Genomic DNA, 22530 nt, shown 5'->3' on the forward strand with positions numbered 1-22530 from the left:
AGCTTTCTCATATCCAAATATTCGTGAATATTATGTCCAACACGTTCCTTTGATATCTTTAGGGTGACAGCTATCTCGATCAACTTCACTCATATGACACCAGTACGAAATTTTGCAAACCACTTACGAATTGTTGCTTCGCCCGGTGCAGAGTCTGGATAACACTCATCAAGCCATTTTTTGGTATCGGCGGCACTTTTTTTCATCAAAAAGTAGTGTTTCATCAACACACGAAATTCCTTTTTTTCAATTTTTTTTTTCACAATAACAAAAGTAGCTTCACTCAAAATGCAATATCTCACAAACTAATAATCAGACAGCTGTCAAATTTATACACGTATCTTTTGAAGGATGGTACTAACTGAAAATGGTATGGATTTAATTCTAGTGGCGCCCTCTCATAGAAACGATACGAACTTTTCAGCCGATCTGTTAGACATAACTTATTATTTAGTATGTCACTAACTTACTGTTGAGTAGATTACTGTTTGGTTTATTTTTACAAGGAAATTACTTAGAGTCCCTTAAAATTCGACTATTCAACGAAATCCTTTATTTGGATGAAAAGAATTTGAAATTAGGTAATTTTTTGGTTCCGTGAACTTTACGTTGTAGTATTATGCGAAATGTTGTTTAAGCTCTGCTCTTTCGACCAAAAAAATACAACATACACTGCGGCTGTCGCTACGGCACTGATATTTCGATTTTATTTACTGTGTATCAAGAGTTTCTTGTGACTTCCAACACAGTGTGGAACACGTGGTCATATGTCATATGGGTCAAGTCAGCGAGTTCCAAGGATTCAAATTCTCACAATCACGGGTTATTACATTGATTGATTTTGGACAACCTTGTAAATTGATGAATTTGTTGGCAATTAGTATTACCTACTTAAAATGCACTCGTTCTGATCTTAACGTTAGACGGATTCGTGCTGTGACGCGAAGGATGATTTATTGCTACCAGGCAATTACAACCGTTTTCGTGCTTTGAAAATAGCAACAATCGATGTTGTTATGCAAAATATTCCAGTTTTCAATAGCTTTGTTCCATCCCGCCCACTTTGTTTCTAATGTAACCACTTCGGAAGCATGTGACCTTATCTGGGTCATAATTTATTGACTGATTATACAGTTTATTTATAAAACAGGATTAGCTAGTCATAATCCAAAGACGCTAACAAAACAGTTCCTGCGGTTTTTGAACTCTATCCGAATTCGACCCGTTGGTATATAGGTGGGAATTAGTATTCATTTGAAACCTGTTTGCCAGTCTAGTGAGCATTTCTTTCAGTCTCGACGTAAAAGTGAAAGATAGATCAAAAGGATTTACACGCTTTTATTCTCGGTTAGTCGGTTTTGCGAAGAACGACTACAGTAGAATTGGATACTGCTATCCAGAAAAACTTACGTCAACAGTGCGCACACACACACTTTCAGATTAAGACGTAGGACGTTGGATGGGATTTCCCAAAATGATTCGCATTTTTTTCGTCGTGACTTGCAAAAATGTTTATATATGTCGGCACTGATAAAACCTATGAAAATTGGAACATGGAAATCGATGTTGTTGTGAACAAATATTAATTTTATTTTAAACTCGTTTGATATGATAGTGTAGAATAACGCCATTTCAATTCGATTTTTTATTTAATCGTCCCACTAACTGCTAGTGAGATCAATTTTCTGATGAGCAGGCATTTAGTCTCGAGAGGTGGAAGAAAGCACGGGTGATTTAGTACACTTTAATACTCGTTTTGTCAGCTTTTAGTGGGATGGCTACACAATTTGATACTGTTAGCTTGTGGAACCGTGCGTGAGCAACAAACAAACAAAAAACCCGCCTACTGTGATTCACTCGTAGGTGGTAAGATGAGACTTCCCAGAACGATTGTCATATTTTTCGTAGCTATGTCTAAAATTGCGTTTAATATAAATTTGGCGCAGCGAAATGATGAAAGCGAACATTGTATTCACTGCGTGGATTATTCTCGCATTTTTCATACGGTAGACCTATTCTCTCTTTGATCAATACAACGATTTAAAGTTCCCTTCACTTGGTAGATTACAATCGGTTGTGATCACTACACATACACCAATCATAACACTATCGCACCCACGGATAGTAGGTCAACCTGAAAATTAATGACGCACATTAGCGGCATTCATCGAAATCGAATCCAACTCGTCACCTCCAGCATCATGGGCAACATAAGAGGTAAGATTCACCGTACCAATGTTATTCGCATTCCCATCAATCCGATTATTGAACGATTGAACGATGGTAAGACAATAGGTATGGTAAGACGAGGTATTTTGGTCCACTTTAGGATTGATTTTATTTTGACCCACTTTGTGAAAATATCCACCAAATAGTGTTTGATTTGATCGATAAAATCTGATAAGATCGATAAAATCTGTTACTAAAGTTTTTTAAAAACTGCGCCATTTATCAAAAATTTGGAATTTTTGGAAGAATCTCATATTCTAGTGTTACAACTAAAAAATATTCTTAATCCACCTAGTGGTGTGTCAATGTCTTTTTCCTTCATCGAAACAGTCTCTTTGAATTATGTACTACGTTTTGATTAAGATAATTTCTGGAAATAATTTGAGCTCATTTTTGGCACCAATCAATTCAGATTGATTCGGGTAATTCACAGAAGCATACTTCAGAGTTGATGTCACATATTCGGCAGCATTTCTCAAACGAGATCATAGGTCATTATCTGAAATAATTATGCGTTACTTGTACTATTATATCTCCGAAAATTGAGCAGTGACGAGTTTTGACGTTTATGTCACTTATTCGATTATATTTCCGGAACCAGAAGTCACATCCATTTGATATACCAACTTGATAAATGTCCTAAACGTAGCTCCAAAACCAAATAAAATTTGTTATAATCGGTTCTGCCATCTCTGAGAAAATTGTGCGGTGAAAAAAATAACACCTATACCAATATAGGGTAACAGAGATATTTCATATATTTTGGCCCACCTAACAAACTTTATAGATTTAACCGATGTTAAGTAACCCATGTTGTATCAATTTGAAGCTTATCACATTAAACTACATATTGCGGAAGGGTTTTTCAAAGATATTACAACATTTGGTGGATATTTTTACAAAGTGGGCCAAAATAAAATTAATCCTAAAGTGGTCCAAAATACCTCTGTTACCCTATAGCCGGAACCAGAAGTCACAGCCATTTGATCTTCGAACCTGATCAATGGTCTGAAGGTAGCTTTTAAACGATTCTAAGTTTGTTGAAATCTGTTCAGTCTTCTCTGAGAAAATTAAGTGGTAAAAGACGGGTTTTATCTGCTACGTCTCTTATACCTTATACCTTTTTATCTCCGGAACCAAAAATGACAGCCTTCTTCAAACTTGATCAATGACTAAATAATAGTTTTCAAACACCTAATTTTGCTAAAATCGGTTCAGTTATCTCTTAGAAAAGTGAGCAATGAAAAAAACAAGGCGTTTGGTCGGTTACGTCACTTATACCATTATATCTCCCGAAAGAGAAGTTACAGCTATTCGATCCCCGAACTTGATCAATGAGCCTAAGTTTGTTAAAATCGGTACAGCCACCGTCGTGCTGAGTCGAATGGTATACAACACCATGGGTCTTTGAGGCTCCGGTAGAAAGCTGACCGGCACAAGTGACGTAACCAATAAAACGCTAGATTTTTTGTCTTTCTCAATAGAAAGGTAACTGAATCTGGAATGCTGGAAAATCCGACTTTCTAATGGAGCCTCGGAGACCCATGGTGTTACATACTATTCGACTCAGCTCAACAAGATCGGAAAATGTCTGTGTGTGCACGTTTTTAGATTTTTCTATCCGAACAATGTTCTCGGAGATGATTGAACCGATTTCTAAGCTAAAGACTGTTCCAGAAAGTATGGACGAAACCAAAAATCGCTGCTATTTCGCAATGGTTCAGAATCTGTCAATTTTTATGGCTGCGTCCTGTTGTTTACACTCTTCTCTGACCACTTGTGCAGTTGTTTATTCGTTTTCATTAGTTTGTTTCGAAATGCGTGGACTTTCAGCAGAACAACGTCGAAAAATTGTGTACAAATGGTGCACAGAACGCGGACTGTCACTGAGAAAGATAGCAAAAACGGAAGGAGTAAGTGAAAAAGCCGTGCGAAATACAATCAGGATGTTCGGTGAGAATAACACACCTTTGCGGATAGACCGAAAACGGGTCGAAAAAAAGGTCCTGCTAACCCTCAGTTAGATAAACGTATACTGAAGGCGTTCGAGCAAAAGAAGGAGGCTTAAGTTCGGGATGTGGCCAAAAAAGTGGGCACTTCGAAGTCAAATGTTCTTCGTGCTAAAGAACGTTTGAATCTCCGAACCTCTAAGAAGCAGAAACAACCAAAACGTAGTCCGAAACAAGAAGCATCGATCAGGCCGAGGGTTCGAAAGCTGTACAATACGATTCTTGCTGGAAATTTGAACTGCATAATCATGGACGACGAAACCTACGTGAAACTCGATTACAAATCCTTGCCGTAAGAAAGCTATGGTCTGGCAAGCAATTTGTAGCTGCGGTACGATTTCGAAACCCTTCATCACCACTGCTTCAATGAACAGCGAAACATACATCAAGGAATGTTTACAAAAACGACTTCTACCCATGATTCGAAGCCACAATGATCCTGTTGTCTTCTGGGCAGATCTTGCTTCTTACCCCTACTCGAAATCAACGGTAGAATGGTATACTACTAAAAATGTCACTTTCGTCCCAAAAAGACATGAATCCACCAAATTACCCACAACTTCGAACAATTGATGAATTTTGGGCATTAACGAAGGCACAGCTTATGAAACATGTCTCGGCAGCCGAAACCATTCAACAGTTCGAAAAAGATTGGAAAAAAGTGTCAAAACTTGTCGCCAAGAAGTCTGTACGGAATTTAATGAGGAACGTTCGCAAGAAGGTGCGCCAGCTAGTCTACAATGGCTAAGTAGCAAATGTTGAGAATAATATTCTGTTGTTGTAGTCTAATATTATCAGTATATCGAATAAAATTTGAATATCTAACACTTGTGAATTATTTACAGCGAAATCAAAGTGCGTCCATACTTTCTAGGACAGTCTTTACCATGGGGTTGTAAATTAAGTTTGAAGATCAAGTAGCTGTCACTTTTTGTTACGAAGATATCTTGGTATAAGTGACTTAACCAACAAAATTCAGAAAGTAACCAATGATCAAGTTCAGATGTATTATTGCATTTACTTTTGGTCTCGACAATGTTGTGGAATATGCGACGTAAGCGTTGAGTCACGCTTTCCTGAACGAAACGAAATATTCTGAACGAGTTTGTGTGAAAAATCAGCCCAAAACACGTATCAGAAATTATCATAACGAAAAAAATCGTTTTTTGAGACTGTTTAAATGACAAGAGAATAGCATTATCACACCACTTGGTAGATAAGGGAAAGGTTTTTAAATTTGGCTTCAAATGAAAGGTTTTAAAATTCCTGAGTTTCATTTTGATCCAACGTTGAAGCTTTTTTCTTCAAACTGGTAAGCAAAACTTGGAGTAGATGATGTCAGAGACATAACCACCAGCTTGACGTAGAACTGCTTTCGGGATGTGTATGTCTATATTCGTAATCATGGTTTCGGAAGATTGTATTCTAGAAAGTAGGGCGGCAGTTGACGCTAGTTTTCTAAATAAGTTCTTTACGTTACTTTTGGGGTCCCAAAAAGGGCCGTTAGTGACTTTAGAGTACTGCAAAGGATTTGGCTTCGGATAACGTTACGTTTGCATTCCAAAAAGTAAGGCGCCTGTCCAATTCATTTGTAAGTTTGTGCCTTAACGTAGAAGTCATTACACAAATACAATCGTAACACAAGTCATACAATCGCTCGTATATTTCAATATTTCATATATCTCAATATTTCAGTGAAATATACTATTAAAATGCTGTACGGGACTCATTTTTAACTTTCAGAAGGGCCAAATTGTGGAATTCTCTACCATATTGAACATTGTTCGAAGCATTTTTCTCGAACGCAAAGCAGTTAAATGCTGACTTTATTCGCACTCGTTTGGTGTGAAGTTCACACTGCGGAAAGTGCTCAAAGCCTATCAAATTATTCTAGATTTGCACTAAACTGATGGTTTTTACCTCCGATTTGCAGAGAAGTAGTCTTTATAGTTGTTTAGATAACATTTGGAGCAGAAGAGCTGATTTTGTAGAATGTTCCCCCATCGTTGTTCACTTTTCGTTTTATTTGTTTGAAACGAAATTTATACTTCGAACGTTCCACAACGGATATACTCACAGAAGAACTAGTTGTTTTTTTTTTTTCTGCGTTCAGGCTTGAGGAAAGAAACCTCATATTCGCCGTCTGCGGCCTGCGCACTCGATGTGTCTCCGTTCATGGATTATTATAGACTAAAGCTAGCAAACGTGCACAGGGTCTATGTATAGATTCGCTTGATTTTTATGTTTTTTGTTTGGGCTTATTTTTTTCTATTTAAACAACGTTTACGTCATTTCCGTCATAAACGTGATATTTACAGCAGTCTTACACAGACGTAGTCCTACGTCAAAACATTCTAATTTACAGATTTCATTAGTTGATGGCTTAAGAAACTCATTTCGACAATACCGGTTTTCGGTTTCGGAAGAACAAAAAAAAATCATCTATAAAATATTACATACTTCGATTTATCGCAGACGGCTCGACTGATTTTCTCATATTTAGATTTAAATATAAAATCTTATGATTCCATAAATCACTTAATTTCAACAGGGCTTTGACTTCGTGTTCCGAAATTATAAGATGAAGAATGCTGAAAATTTTCAACCGTAATTTTGGTGACAATGCAGAGAACGAAAATACTCTTCGGAACTGTGCTAAAATCTTTTCTAATATAGGGTAACAGCTCCCTATTTCATCTCATTTGTAGGGACATTACCTCAAAAAGCAGATTTAACCACTAAAATTACTAAAATTGTTTCATATTTCTGCTTAGTTCGCCTTGCCCCACATTAGAAATTAATTCACTTTGTTGGAAATCAAACTAGTATTCAAAAACCCGCTGAAAACACTTAAACAACACTTTAGTATACTTAAAAAAACTGGAATTGGTACCATTTAGGCATTAGCAAAGAGATCATACTAACAAGATATCCAGCTCTCACATTTCCCGAACAAATCGTTGGCAACATCCTTTTTTGCTAGCATGGCGAACTCAGGCGAGTCCGCATGGAATCTCGTACATAGAAGTATAGGTGAGAGAAATGTCAAATAGGTGCGCGCCAAAAGTAGACTTTTTATGCAATGCAATACATATTTTCTATGAAATTTCATTGCTCACTACCAACAGCGAAGACAATGCCAACTACTTGGCACTTGAAACTGAGCAAACAAAACTTCAAATGACTAAGTAAGATTATTCAACTGACGATGAATTCTGGGAGCTTCACGTGAAAATGGCAGCAAATGTCAAATGAATTTGTATCGTTATGCTGACCGGTGCAGTAAAACTTCATTCAATTCAATTGAAACTGAATGTGGAACACATTGACGATCTCTCCACTACAGTAAACATTCAGTTCATCACTCGTAGCTCAGTTTTACCATCGTCAGTTGATCTCTTGAAGTAACAAAATAACTCTTTCAATAGTGTGAGAGCGGCCTTCAAATGAGGTTCATGTAAACATTCGAATTGGTTCAAGATAATAGATGAAGGACTAATCAGATAGCTGAAATATCAATCACAGAATACACATAAATTAATTGTTTCTTACTTCAGTTTTCATTTTTAATACTTTACTCCATTTATAATTCTATTCGTTCGAATCTGCTTACTACCAAGAGCGAAGACAATGAAGCAGCTATACTACTTGGCACTTGAAACTGAGCAAGCAAAACTTAAAATGACTAGGTACGATTATTCAACTGACGATGAATTCTGGGAGCTTCACTTGAAAATGGCAGCAAATGTCAAATCAATTTGTATCGATATGCTGACGGTCAGTGGTCATAAATTTCATTTTTATCTGATATTATTCGATTGAAAATGAAATTTTACCGCACTGGTTGACATATAGCGGAAAGAAACCAGTGCTACTAGATTTGCCACAACGGCTCCGATTTCAGTAGTATTTAACACGCTCTTTCTAGTAATATTTGAAACCGCAGCAGTTTTATTGAAATATTAATATCAATAATATAATTAGGCTAATGTCACAGATACCAAAAAAAAATGCTTGGTAATGATAACTTGAAGAAGAAAAACATTTTTTTTTGTAACATTATGAGAAAACTTGGCAACTTTGCGAAACCAAATGAGATGAAAACAAAGAGCAATCAAGTGAACTAAGTGAAAATTTTTCATCTCATATGTTTGAAGACTTTTATTGTTTGTCGGGTAATTTTTGAAGTATTTAATCAATAATTAAATAAGTGGCAAGTAAATATGACTAATTATGAAGTCACCCAGCATTCAATAGTAGTGTAATTGTGCGAAATAGTGATCTTATATTGAGACGAATCGATTAGTAGATATTCAGAAACATGACGAACTGTAAATCTTGAAACGAAAATGTGTCCTAAATTGGAAAGTGAGTTTATTTTAAATGAAAAAAAAAACGATCACCGAAGAACTTAAAACCATTTCTTTCAATGGGAAAGTGTGACAATAGCTCAAATAATCATTTCAAAACATTTGGTTCAGGTACGTTGTAAGATATTATTCATGTTCAAAGTAATGAGATGAAAGGATGAGATGGAAATAGGAGCTCAGATGAAATAGGGAGCCGTTACCCAATGAGACTTGTTAGGCTAGGTTAGGCTAAACGAAACGGTTTTGGTTTTACCAGTTTCCGGAAGAACAGGAAATAGAAGTCGAAAACTCCATCGATAAACGACAACGAGAACTGTTATACTACTTGTACAACCGTTCTGAGGATAAACTGCCTTCGTAGTTCGTTAAATACTATACTTTTTGCTTTGAGTGAAAGTTACAAATCACTGCAATCAGCGAGTCTTATAGAAACAAGCCCTTAGTAATGATTAAACACTCATAACTTAAACAACATTGACAGATCAGCATTTATACGGCGAACGGAATGCAACAGGTTCCTTTCCTGTATAAGCTTTGTGCAGCACGTCAATTGGAAACTAGAATCACAGTCTGTCTAGCTAGAGATCGCTCTCCAATATTCGGTCATGGGTGATAGATTAGGACATCAAGCGGAAGCAGTGTAGTAACATTTAATTGCACTACCATTACCGGTTTGTTCGTGCTTTTCATCTTGTCACGTGCTGGCGCCTGTCAAACGAATCTATGGATTAACTATGTACTTCTACCCTAACAACCGTAATGAGAAATTCATGACCACTGCGGTACCGAGTGCAAATTCTTATCGTACTCAACTGACAATATGCAATTAGATGCGGCGCATCAACAGTCGGCCAGCAATGTTAAAGATGTATTGTGACTTCGATCAATCCAGCTGCGGAATAAATTATCCAGCTACGGAAGAAGCTAGTTTTTCACTGAATAAATAATCCTCTACGGTTGTTCCATTCATCGCGATTCGGCCGTAAACGTATTGTAACATTTATTTAAAATATTTACTACAATCAAATTTCAGATTTTCTAATGGCTTTTGAAATATTCTTTAACGTTAATTTTAAAATCAAAACACATTCCGAAAAATGGAACGGAACAAAAAAACACTGAAAACATATTATTAAAATTATTCAGCAAAGCTCAAAACAAGCTGATACAATGATGGAAGGTCGTACACCTCTTTTGAAACCGCCCCAGGAAGATGAGCTGTACAACGATCCTAACGTCAAAATGAAGAACTCAAAAATCTTCAGAGCATACAGCATTCTTCAACCGGACTGCATGGTGTTGTGCAGATTTAATGAGGCCTAGTAACGGTCTGCAATAAAACAGGTTGTAATGCAGTCGAGAAAGAAAATCTAGTTATAGCTCATCTTAATGCGAAATAAGAAAATACACACAAAATGAAAAAGTCGGTACTTTTTAGAAATAGTTTTCACTAAAGCAAAACATTTTGAGATACTTTGCAATCCATGTTTCGTGGCAATTCATAAATAGACACACCTTAAATTTCGAATGTAGAAAAATTATTGCGTAAATTTTACCTTGACACTTTACAACCGGTTCCGAAGCGGGACCAACCCAAAGCCAATGTGGAGCGTGAAGATTCACGGCGGGATCAGAAAATAAACCCATCTGATTTAGCACCCATGAACTTCCCATTTCTTTATGGCCTCTCACGTTTACACTCTTCTTGCATATAAACGCATCAAAATGCATTCCTTCAGCTATATTTCCTACATCAAAACGATGCGTCATTGGCTGGAAAGATGGTGTTGGGGTAGGTCAAACCACATAACTACCCGTCGACATGCACGGGGAATTGATTGACGTGATAAATGTTTCGTAGATTATGGAATTAGACTAGCTCTCGATTGTCTTCAATTAGATGAAAACACATTAACCTATCATTTAGTTTATTTATGTTTTCCTTTTGATTTATTTCAGTGGACCAATACTACCGAATGCCGAAGCTGTACATGTACGACGATTACGACGAGTGTTTCGATGCGTACGACAGCCCGGATCCGGTATACTGCGTATCCCGGTCCGTAATCAAACCAGACAACCGGTCCGATCTCTGGAGGTTCATAGAGGTAGGAAACCGCTAAAAAATCCCGGTGAATCATCCGGTTAATCAATGCCTTCTCAGTATTTCTACTTGTTTAATAACAGATGACTATAATTCAATATCCAAACCAATGTATCCAATATCATTAATTGGTATGGAATCATTTACCACAAATTGACTCTATAGACATGTTCCCTTAGATTTGTGCACTATGTCTCGGAAAATCAACATTTAAAGAACAAATCAAGTGATCACGTCCATCACGTAATTTCTTACTAAAAGCAACAAAAATTATTCAGTATTGAACTACTTCCATAAAAATTGTGGAAACAAGAAAAAAAAATATAAACTTGAAATATAGTGAAATAGTCATTTTCATCTTCGCGTTTGTGAGATGTATATAATATGAAGTGGATATTTAGTAGTAGCGATTATCGTTAACCGGTTCTGTGCAGTCTTAGTACCGTTATTCTGTTATGTGCCAAACGCTTTCGCGGTTTTTAACCCTCCCATTGGGGATCCTAGTGCAAAATAATGAAAATCGAGGAGCACGTAAAGTCTGTTCACCTTTGCCCAGTGATTCCTAGAATGATTTATTATTTATTTATTCTACCTTCACATCTTCTTTTAAGAAGAGCTTAAAGAAGATTTAAATAAAGGGCCCCCGGAACCGGAATCCGGAAGTCCGTGTAGCCGAAGTCAGATAAATTCACCTTAGAAATAGTAAGCATTTTCATTTAATGTGAAGTTAATGGAAATCAGTGTAGCCATCTTTAAGAAATCGGAGTGCACTCCAAAAAAATGTTTTGGGTATCGAAAACCGAATACTGGTACAACTAAAATAAGTTTGTTTGGTCATCGACTATCAAAATTCACAAACCCGATGAACCCGATTAATCTATGTGAAAATGACATTTTTACACTAATCACTCTGTATCTCCGGAACTGGATGTCGGATATGATTAAAAACAGGAACATCTGGGATCTTAGGGCCTGCTCTTTGAATCTTATTAGATGGAATAAATCGGTTTAGTCATCTACGAGAAAAATGAGTGATATTATTTTAATTTTCCAGAGCAAGAAGTCGGATCCAAATGAAAATCAGAAACATCCCGATCAGATGCACATAACAAAATCATAACACAAGTATATCAACAGTTGATATGTATAACAATTTGTGTTAATTTGAGATATTTAACAAATGAAAACAGTTGAAAGTTAAAGCTTATGGTAACAATATAATAACAAAATCAGTTATGGTGTTTTATTTTCATTTGCAAGACTCATGATAAAGTTCAATTGTTGAAAAAATGAGTTTTTCCGTTGCTTTATATCGAAATATAATGATCAGAATTTCAAAAAAACTAAAAGAAAATATCAGATTACTAAATAAATTATTCATTTAATAAAAAAAATCATTCAACAATTTTGGATTGAAATGATGCTTGAAGTTAGTTGTGATATAGTTTCTCTGTGTTAAATTTGCTATCTAATTTATTACAACTTTTGTCATAAATTTCTGGTTTTCCGACCTCTGTAGTTATATCAAATTCAATAATAATTGTGATACAAAAGTTTCATAATCTGTTACGATTTTGTTCCCGCTAGAGTCTTTTTTGTTATGATTTTTGTTATTTTAACAGCTTACCAGCCAACAATATTTCAAAATTTGTTACAAAATATTTCTGAAATAAATTATTTCAGTTGTTATAATTCTGTTATTACCATCTGTTCGGGATTATATGGAATATTCGAGCCCTCAAAATCCGCGCCCTGCATACACACCTGGTTACGTCACATATATTATTACATCTCTCGAACGTCACTTATACCATTATATCTCCGGAACCGGAAGTGGCAGTCATTTGATCTTCGAACTCGATCAGTAGCCCAATAGTACCTTTCGAAAGTGTTCAAATGGGTTGGCGGTTTAAAGCATAGGGCGCTGGTCTTACAGGCCAGGTATATGTTCGAGTCCCGACCTGGAAGGATCGTTAGATTCAGTACCAGCCATACAATGGTTCTGAACGCTATGAATCGACTGCGAAGTCTATTGAAACCAGAGGTCAAATTCCATAAAAGGTATGTAATACCAAGGCTTTGCTTTTCTAACCACTTGACCGAACTTCTTGGAATCGACTCAGCCATCTTTGAGGAAATTGAGCGGTAAAAAACACGTGTTTTGTCGGTTCCGTCACTTATACCATATTGTCTTCGGCAGTGTTGGTGATTGCCGATAATTTGACAGAAGCTGTTCAATATTTATCTACATTGTATACAACATTTTCAATCCGGTAGAAAATGCTACAATTACAGTCTGGTAATGAACGGTGCTGTGTGGAATTTCCAAGAGAGAATCGCAAATTGACAATTATTGCAAAAAATCGAATCGATGATTTGACGTGATGATTCTCATTTTAGGTTACAATATTTCAAAACCATTGTATGAAGCATTCACATCCATTTTTATAGACACAACTTATACAAAGGTTACATGCACATAGTTAGAATAAGTGGCAATAGTAAAATGATTCTATCGCAATTATCAACTGCCCATATAGAATCGGATCGCGAAACGAGAATAAGCGACCGTTTGTTGCATTAGAGAGAATCCACACAGCAGCGTGCTAATCTTCGATTCTCAGACAGGTCATCGAGAGAAATTCGCTCTCGCACTGGTGTCTAAACTATGTTAAATGAATCATGCCGGTTTTTTTGTTCCTGTGATGATATCCGTCTCTCTTAGATGGCACTGATTGAATCGTTTGAAGAGTTGCTAGTGAGCGTTATTTGATACGATAAAAGCCATCCTTGATCTTTGGAACCAGAAGTGACAGCCATTTGATCTTCGAATTTGATCAAATGTCCAATAGTAGCTTAAGCTTGTAGAAATCGGTTCAGTCATCTGTGAAAAAATTGAGCGGTAAAAAAACGTTGAAAAGTGCACGTAAATACGCAAACATATACCCTCATACACAAACAGATATTTTCCGAGCTGAGTCGATTGGTATATAACACTATGGGTCTCCGAGGCTCCATTTTTTCATCAATTCTATTATCTTTCTATAGAGAAAGGCTAAAAAGTATCATCTTACAGCTAGGTGGATTAAGGACGTTTTTACAAAGTAAATTCCAAATAACGTTAACTTTGTTTACGTACGTACTTCGTCAAAACAAGTTTTTTTTTTTCAAAATATGACAATATGTGATATGGCAATATTTGAATACTGTATTTTTGAAATAAATATAACGAATAGGCCAGAAAACGATATTGAAACACAATTCAGAATCTGAGGTTGCTGTCAGAGTGCGCGCAAAATGCGAAGCGTCAAGGAGCGCGTGCGAGCGCTCCGCGCTCACTCTGACAACAACCTAAGATGGCGACTTCCGGTTTATTGATAATTTTTGAGTGATTTGAAAACAACTTTTACAATATAGAAACGATTCGATTCGTTTGATGAGTAGATGTCGGAAACGATGATTGAAAGGATTCAGAGAACCAAGATGGCAGTCTTAGGTTTATTGATATTTCTTGAAATTCAATCTAATATGCGTATTTTTGGAACAAACTTAATGAGTAGATGGAACAAAGAATGAATTTTGATAATTTTGAACGAAGGACGACCTCAAACACTGTTTCCCGGCATCTAATCATCAATCCCGTTCCGAAAACATGCATATTGTAAGAGTATTAAGGGGAGATAGGGTCTGAATTATGGTAGAAATAATAATTTTTGCGATTTTTTTTTCAGACCTTTCGTTCAACAAAATAAACTCAAACGTTTTGCATAATGCAAAGCATTATTCCAACAGCATTTTGTAATTTTTTCGTAAAAAATATAGAGAAAAAAGTTGGCGAAGAGATATTTTTGAGAACGCTTCTTAAAAATCATGATTTGCGGTGTCCATTGTATCTCTGCGTAGACTAATCAAAAGTCAACAAATCATAGCAGCATGGATAGAGAACATGTTTTTCTAGACCCCAACATAAAATTTCAAATATTTGATAGTTCTTTAAAGTCAAAACAACAATTTTTCACAAAAAAACGCCATTTTGTAGCTGTAAAACCTTGTTTGTCACCAACGAAACGGAAAACGTTGGGGTCTGGTATTTTACATGTAGAAAGTGTGTGCAAAATTTAAAAAAATTGGGGCAGTAGTTTTTGAATGACGATGGACACGGACTTTCAAAAACTGCTTTCGAGAAAAACGCGTTTGAAGTTTTTTGTCTATAAAATCGAACGAAATAATTTACTACTCTAGGGAGCCCGTAGGGTCTAACATTTTCAAAAAATCATATTTTTTCTTTTGTATTTTGTTATAACGAAACATTTCAAGAATGTTTTGTCAAGTTTTTAAGTCAATCAAAGCAAAAATCTTAGGCCTGTGCGCCGAGCTTTTACCTCTTCGCAGTATGAGATAGGCAAAGATGAAGGCCCATAACTTGCTGAGTTTTGTTCCTATAGGTTTGAAAATTTCACAGAGTATTTTCAGAATGTTTTACTATAAGAAAATACAAAAATAATGATTTTTCAAAAGTGTTAGACCCTACCCGCCCCTACTAGCTCAAACATCGTTTTCCGACATCAATTTTTTACATCCGTTCCGAAAATACTCATATGATTGTGGTTTTCCACATTCATTACTCAAAACTGTTTTTTTTTAATTCCAAATAACGTAATTTTTCTCTCTAAACCGATTTAAGCACCTCTCGCTTAGTTCGTAAATGGAGGTTTCGGTCCATTCTTAAACGACTTCTAACTTTTCATTGCAGGATTACTCGAATGATACCTACCGGCACTATCGGCATAATCACTTTGATCGCGGTCACTGCGTGGAGCGCTGCCGCCAGCTGGTTGCCAGACTGGACAACAATACGCTCCAGCAGTTGTACGTGGAAAAATTCAACATTGATTTTCCGGTAAGCAGCCTTATTCGTTCTTACGGTCCCATTTGGAGCTTTGAAAAGGAATTTCAATTTTAAAAATAAACGACATTTCTTTTTCAGTACATTATTGACGCCCATACATACGAGAATGTGATCCCCGATCGTGCCAACTACGGCTGGCTAATCAACGTGTGCGAAAACTACATCCTGAAAAAGGTTTACAATTTAACTGCCTACACCGAGATAGAATATTGCACTCGCCCCGTAAGTCGAATCCAAATCGATCTGCTGGACATGAGTTTTATTGCCGTCTCGATGTTGTTGATATTTCTCGTCTGCGCTTCCAGTTGGTTCGACTATCGGATGAACAAAAGCCAAAAGAATGAACACTACAAGTTGGAAATTCCCTGTCGAAGTAACGCCATCACATAAATTGATTTATGATTACCGTATAAAACGATTCGTTCCGATTGCATTTATTACAGAAACAATGCTTTTCACGTCGTTTTCGCTCAAAAGAAACTGGTACCGATTGACCAGTCGTTCCAAGGACCAACTGAACGAGGATTTGCGATTCTTCCAAACGTTTCGGTTCTTCACGTTCTTCCTGGTGGCGGTCGGCCATTGTGCGGACATGTTTGCCGTTACGCCCATCAGCAATCCGTTCGACCGCGAGCAGGAATATTACAAATTCTTATCGATGGGGATGATCAATGGATCGCAGATCGTACAAACCTTCTTCGAAATGAGTGGTTTCCTGTTGAGTATTCACTTCTTCACCAGTAGTGCCCAGCTTAGAAAAGTACCGTGGACCTTAGTTATAGGCGTAATATTCTACAGATTCGTGAGGTTAGTAACTATCTCGAGTTTCTGTAAATGATGAGTAACAAAAAAAAATTGCATTACCAATCGAACAGACTGACCCCGGCATATGCTTATGTATTGCTGCTTCATGCCACCTGGCTGCCCAAACTACAAGACGGACCCTTGTGGAAACGTGGAACAGAAACGGAACGTTATTTCTGCCGTAAGAATTGGTGGACTAATATGCTGTATGTCAATAACTACGTGAACGCTGACGAACCGGTAGGATGTCAAGTTTGTTGGTTAGTTAATGTGTTTGTTACAGTATTTCATTTGTTTACAGTGTTTACAGCAAGCATGGTATCTGGCATGTGACTACCAACTGTTCACTTTGGGTATGGTTCTAGTCGTTGCGGTAACTAAGTAAGTATATGTTTGTATTTTCGTAATAATAAGCATTGAATTTTTCATGCGTTTCATAAGAAATAACACGATTTTCCATTTAATTTACGCGATAGTCACAATAAAAAAAGTGTTTGCATAATGAAGGAAATTTTAATTTATACATACACAAAAGAGATGTTCGGGTTCGGGTTTTGTACTCGAAACCCGACCCGAACCCGAAGCGGGTATTGGTCGGGTTCGGATACAGAGAAAGTTGTGTTTGTCGGGTACGGGTGTTGATTTCGTCATCTTCAATGAATACGGCTCGGGTTCGGCTTAAAAAATTTAATCGGGTTTCGGTTTTTTTCGGGTTTTGGGACTCTCTCGGGTACTTACACGGGCATTTCTAATATACGAGGTCTGTTCAAAAAGTACCCGGAATTCTCATTTTTCTAAAAAAATATTTATTTATTCGTCTACATGTATATGGTCCCCTTCAAAATAATCCCTCCTAGATATAATACACTTATGCCAGCGTTTTTTCCAGTCTTCGAAACACCCCTGATAGTCACTTTTTGTAATGCTCTGTAGCACTCTCAGCGATTCTGCCTTTATCTCTTCAATCGATGAAAAACGCTGTCCTTTCATGGGTCTCTTCAACTTTGGGAACAGGAAAAAATCACACGGAGCGATATCTGGTGAATAAGGAGGTTGGGGCATAATTAACAGCTCCTGAGCGATGGTAATGCGTTTGTTTTTTTGATCACAATTCAGCAGTTTTGGAACGAATTTTGCTGCCACTCGTTTCATGCCCCAAACATTTGAAAAAATATGATGGCATGAGCCAACTGATATGCCAACTTCATCAGCAACTTCTCTAATAGTGATTCGGCGATCATACATAATCATTTTTTCCACTTTTCCCACATTTTCATCGATTATTGACGTGCTGGGTCGACCGGAGCGTTCGTCGTCTTCAACGTCTTCGCGGCCATCTTGGAAACGCTTATACCACTCGCAAACACTTGTTTTTTTCATAGCAGACTCACCGTAGGCTCTCTGTAACATTTCGCACACTTGATTACACTTTATTTCATTTTTCACGCAAAATTTAATACAAATTCTTTGACTCTTCAATTCTTCCATTGTTTAAACTAACAAAAATCGCCGAGCTCAAAAAAACACGTCTACACCAGACAGAATGTAAACAATGAATTCAGCTGAAAATTTCACCATACATTAGGGACATATGTACCAACACAATAAAAAAAATTTGACCACCGGACTCTCCAGACGCGCGCAATTAAAAAATTCCGGGAACTTTTTGAACAGACCTCGTACAAAACAATCTAGCATGCTTCAAAGAATTGAATATCATGAATTGTACATTACTGATATCTTTAGTTCCATATAATCTGGTCCAGTGACTTTTGCATAACTTTTGAGGGAAATGACTATATAGTACTATATAAAGCTAATCGATATAGTTACGCGGTTTTTGCATGCATGAAACTTCGAGATCTGGTGTTATCCCGAAAAATTTTTCAAGTTTTTTCAACTTCATGCATTTTTAAGATATTTGGCATCAGACAAATTTTTTTCTTTAGTGTTAAAGTTTTTTGCGCGGTTTTTTTTTAACGCGATACGTATCCCTCGCGTAAAAAGAGACCTCAGTGTACTGTGATAGGATCTGTAAAAGTTCTTGCTCATCCCAAACCTCCTTGGAATATAAGCCTTGAGGCACTTTTTAAACATCATTTATTATTTTCGTTAATATTTTCTTATATTTTCCTGTGAGCCGAGCTCTTGCTTCTTCGCCGAATGAGATAGCCATTGATAAAGGTCCATAACTTCCAGAGTTTCGTTCCAATAGGCTTGAAAATTTCACAGAATATTCTGGAAATGTTTTACACATGTTTTACACATTTCAAGAATATGCTGTGAAATTTCCAAGCCTATTGGAATGAAACTCTGGAAGTTATGGACCTTTATCAATGGCTATCTCACTCTGCGAAGAAGCAAGAGCTCGGCGCACAGGCCCAAGATTTCTACTTCGATTGACTTAAAAACTTGAAAAAAACATTCTTGAAATATTTCGTTATAATAAAATACAAAAGAAAAAATATGATTTTTTGAAAATGTTAGATTCTACAGGCTCCCTAGATTAATAAATTGTTTCCTTCGATTTTATTGACAAAAAACTTCAAACGCGTTTTTCTCGTAAGCAGGTTTTGAAAGTCCGTGTCCATCGTCATTCAAAACCTACTGCACCAATTTTTTTTTAATTTTGCACACACTTTCTACATATAAAAAAACAGACTCCAACGTTTTACTTTTGGGGAGGGTTCACAGCTACAAAATAGCGGATTTTTCCTTGAAAAATCGTAGTTTTCACTTTGAACAACCACCAAAAATTAAAAAAATTTAAAAAAAATCAATCGTTTTTCACTTCTGATTAGTTTGCACTGAGATGCAGTGGACACCGCAAATCATGATTTTTAAGAAGCGTCCTCAAAAATACCTCTTCACCGACTTATTTCTCAATATTTTCCTACGAAAAAATTACAAATTGTTGTTCGAATGATGCTTTTTATCATGCCAAAAATTTGAATATATATTTTTGAAAGATAACTCTGGAAACGCAAAACGATGCAATTAATAGGCTTATTGTAAATGTTCTAACAGTTCAACCAGCCCAATAATGTGCAACAAGAGAGGCTTAGGGCATATTCAGTAGTGTTCTAGTTCTAGATGCATAATTTATGTCAGTTACAAAATTTAAATCTGGATTTTATAACAAGAAAAACTTCCAGCCCCAGCAGTGTTTTACTCGTGTTTCAAATACACAAAAAATAGAACGGCATCGTAGACCAGTTTTAAATTTGATAGTAAAACTGGTCGAATAAATAAAACTAGAACGGCTTGCTGGGGATACGTTTGTTCTAGTTTATGTTCTATTATAGATTTTCCATATAGAACTTCTAGCTGCTGAATTTGCTCTTAACTATCTATCAGTACCCAATAAAGAACGTGAGATTATGAGTTTAAATGGAAAATGACTCGAATTTTCTAATCTGGATTTTCTGGAACTGTTCTTTCAATTTTACTAAGGTTAAACTAATATACGACATTCAGCATCTTGAACCTGTATATTGAATATTGCATTCAATATTACATTCGTTTTTGCGGAATTTGGCCTTTTTGTTTCAGCAGACTTCGCTGCCAGTTCTTAGCGTACAGAATACATTGCATTGTTAATACTGTGATCTTCATGGCAATATTGTATCCCAAAACTCCTTATCCTGCTTAGATTCGCATATCTTTTTTCATAAAATTTGTTCACAGTATGGTAGTTTGAGTTAAGATTTTGCTTTGAAAAACAGCCATCATTATTTTTCACACCGTGGCAGAAAGTTAGACTTAGCAATGAAACAGCGGTTTCAAAAATTTCGGGTCTAAATCGGGAGCAGGATTCTGGAGGATTCCAAGCAAGATTTTTACTCATAAAATACGACAGAGATATTGGGAATGCACCAGAATGGTGAACCTGGAACTTGGTCCTGATTTTGGATTCTGAACCTGAAGCTGGATTCAGAAACATAACTCTGGACTTGGATTCTGGGTCAAAATTTTGAAGCATTAATAGGACCTGATTTCTGGATCTGAGTTCTGGACCTGCATTCTGATCTTGGATCCTGATTCTGTATTTTGAAACTGATAAAGAATTCTTTATTGGGATTCTGAATATGGACCTGGATTCTGTAAATGGATTCTAAGCCAAGATCTGAATTCCAGACCAGGATTCCGTACTATAATTGGAACACAGCACCTGGACCTGAATTGAATAACTTGACTTTGTGATCTGAGTGTAGAAGCTGAATTTCGAACCTAAAATCGACACTTCGATTCTGGACCGAAATTCTTAGTCTATATCGGAATTCTGAATTCTGAAATTGTACTCTGGACCAAAATTATTGACAGAGATTTTTTACCTCAACCTGAATTCTGCATCTGGATTTTGGAATTTAATGTTAATGCTGAAATAAGTTAATGCCCACTAGTGGGCTGTAGGAACCAGTTTGGGAATCACTGTTCTATCGAAATCAAATATAACATACATTGTTGACATTTTTGTCAATCCTCCCTACGCGTCTGGATTGAAGCAAATTTAAATTTAAATTTCGCACACATAGCAAACTATGAAAAGTTTCCGTTCCAATACGTTCATATCTTACAATTCGAGAGCCATAAACCTTCAGTAATAAGCAGATTATTTTTCGGTTAGAGCATTGTTCTTAATCAAAAGATTAGCTCTTTTAGATAAAACAAAGCGCTTATCCCACGCATTGTTAAAGTTTTATTTACGGGAAATTGAATTTACGCTCCCCCGACTCTGCGCGTAAACCGAGGTTAAAGTGTATCTGTGAACTAAATTTGCGAGTAAGTCCCAAAACACGGCGAATGAATTTTTCAAACGAATCCCTTATCTAATCCTTGAATGTCTGGCGATAACGTTAATCGCTTGTAATGTAACTGTTATTGAACTTTGAACTAAAACAACGGAAGTCAAATCGGGTGAATGAAGTTGTCGGACAAACGATTGAAGCCCATAAATGAAGATTTAGTCACGTTTGCGATGTTTTTGTCTAGTGCAACAAAATTCTTTGCCGCTTATTGTGAGGTCGTTTCGCAGTGGCTTTTGAACGCTTCAATGATGCGCAGTTACACTCACTGGTAGTATCCGAATAATATGCCATAAGAATGCCTAGGCCACTCCGGATAGCCCAACATGCTTCCGAAGTGCGCCTGCGTTCGTGCTTTTGATCAGGAGTTAGCATACAAGACTCCCTGCGGCAAGAATCCTGTCACTATGAACCCCTTGGATAGTAGAGTTTCGGTTACCACGAAACTCTCGAAACCAATATTTCACAGTGTAATCTAAAGAAATACAGCAAAGTGATCTAAAAACAAAATCTGGATATTGCATTTCTTTTGTAGAATTTGACTTTCTGCGTCTTGCTGACAACTATCTTTTGCACCTTCTCGATCTAAAATATCCTATTGGATTCTATTCCTATTCCTAGTACTGGCGTATTGGGAGCGTTCATGTCCTTGCGCGCTTCTTGCGAGTTGTTCGCGACCATCGACTTCCACTGGCCTTTTCCCGTTATAGAAACATACCGCATGTGTCTAAACCAGAACGATTCTTTTACTTGAGATAAGATAAAAGATCACAGACGTTTTTCCTAGCACTACACGGAACGACCGAAATTAGCTCTGCGCCTAATTCGTATTACTGTTTTTGAATTAGTTGATTCTAACAACAAAATTTCCAAAATAACTATAAAATTAGTTAAAATGTAGAATTTACTGTGCTGAAAAAAACTCCTATTTTTAGAGAATGTGTTTAGTTGGAGAATATTCTGGACACAAACCAGCAATATTTCAATCCAACACGAAATTCTCATTGACAACTAATTTCGTTATTAAAATCAGAAACTTTGATTCTATTTATCTATCACCGTCATTACTGAAGGACAGCAGTGTCAAAGCAAAACAATCCATTAAAAAGCTAAAAGGGACAGTCTTGTTGAAACTGCTCGCAAATTGTTTAGATGTTTTTCGCATGTGTTACGATATATCCCTATATAATTTTCTAAACCGATATGTAAAAATGACGTAAACTGTTAGTGGAAAGTGTATTTATTCAGAATTTGTGCGCACTTGAAGCGATTGTGCGTAATAATGTTTTTACGCGGAACA

At 36.6% G+C, this 22530-nt stretch overlaps 1 protein-coding gene across 1 annotated transcript in view; it reads left to right on the forward strand.

Annotated features, from left to right (window-relative positions):
• Window positions 1-22530, forward strand: part of LOC131436449 (nose resistant to fluoxetine protein 6-like) — a 38050-nt gene that overhangs the window by 10153 nt on the left and 5367 nt on the right. The window contains exons 2-7 of the mRNA XM_058605173.1: window positions 10568-10716; window positions 15466-15612; window positions 15700-15994; window positions 16065-16428; window positions 16497-16665; window positions 16727-16806. Of these exons, the coding sequence (XP_058461156.1) occupies window positions 10568-10716; window positions 15466-15612; window positions 15700-15994; window positions 16065-16428; window positions 16497-16665; window positions 16727-16806 (1204 nt within the window). The remainder of the gene's footprint in view (window positions 1-10567; window positions 10717-15465; window positions 15613-15699; window positions 15995-16064; window positions 16429-16496; window positions 16666-16726; window positions 16807-22530) is intronic.

The sequence above is a fragment of the Malaya genurostris genome, chromosome 3 (genome assembly GCF_030247185.1).
Source record: "Malaya genurostris strain Urasoe2022 chromosome 3, Malgen_1.1, whole genome shotgun sequence".
Classification (NCBI taxonomy): domain Eukaryota; kingdom Metazoa; phylum Arthropoda; class Insecta; order Diptera; family Culicidae; genus Malaya; species Malaya genurostris.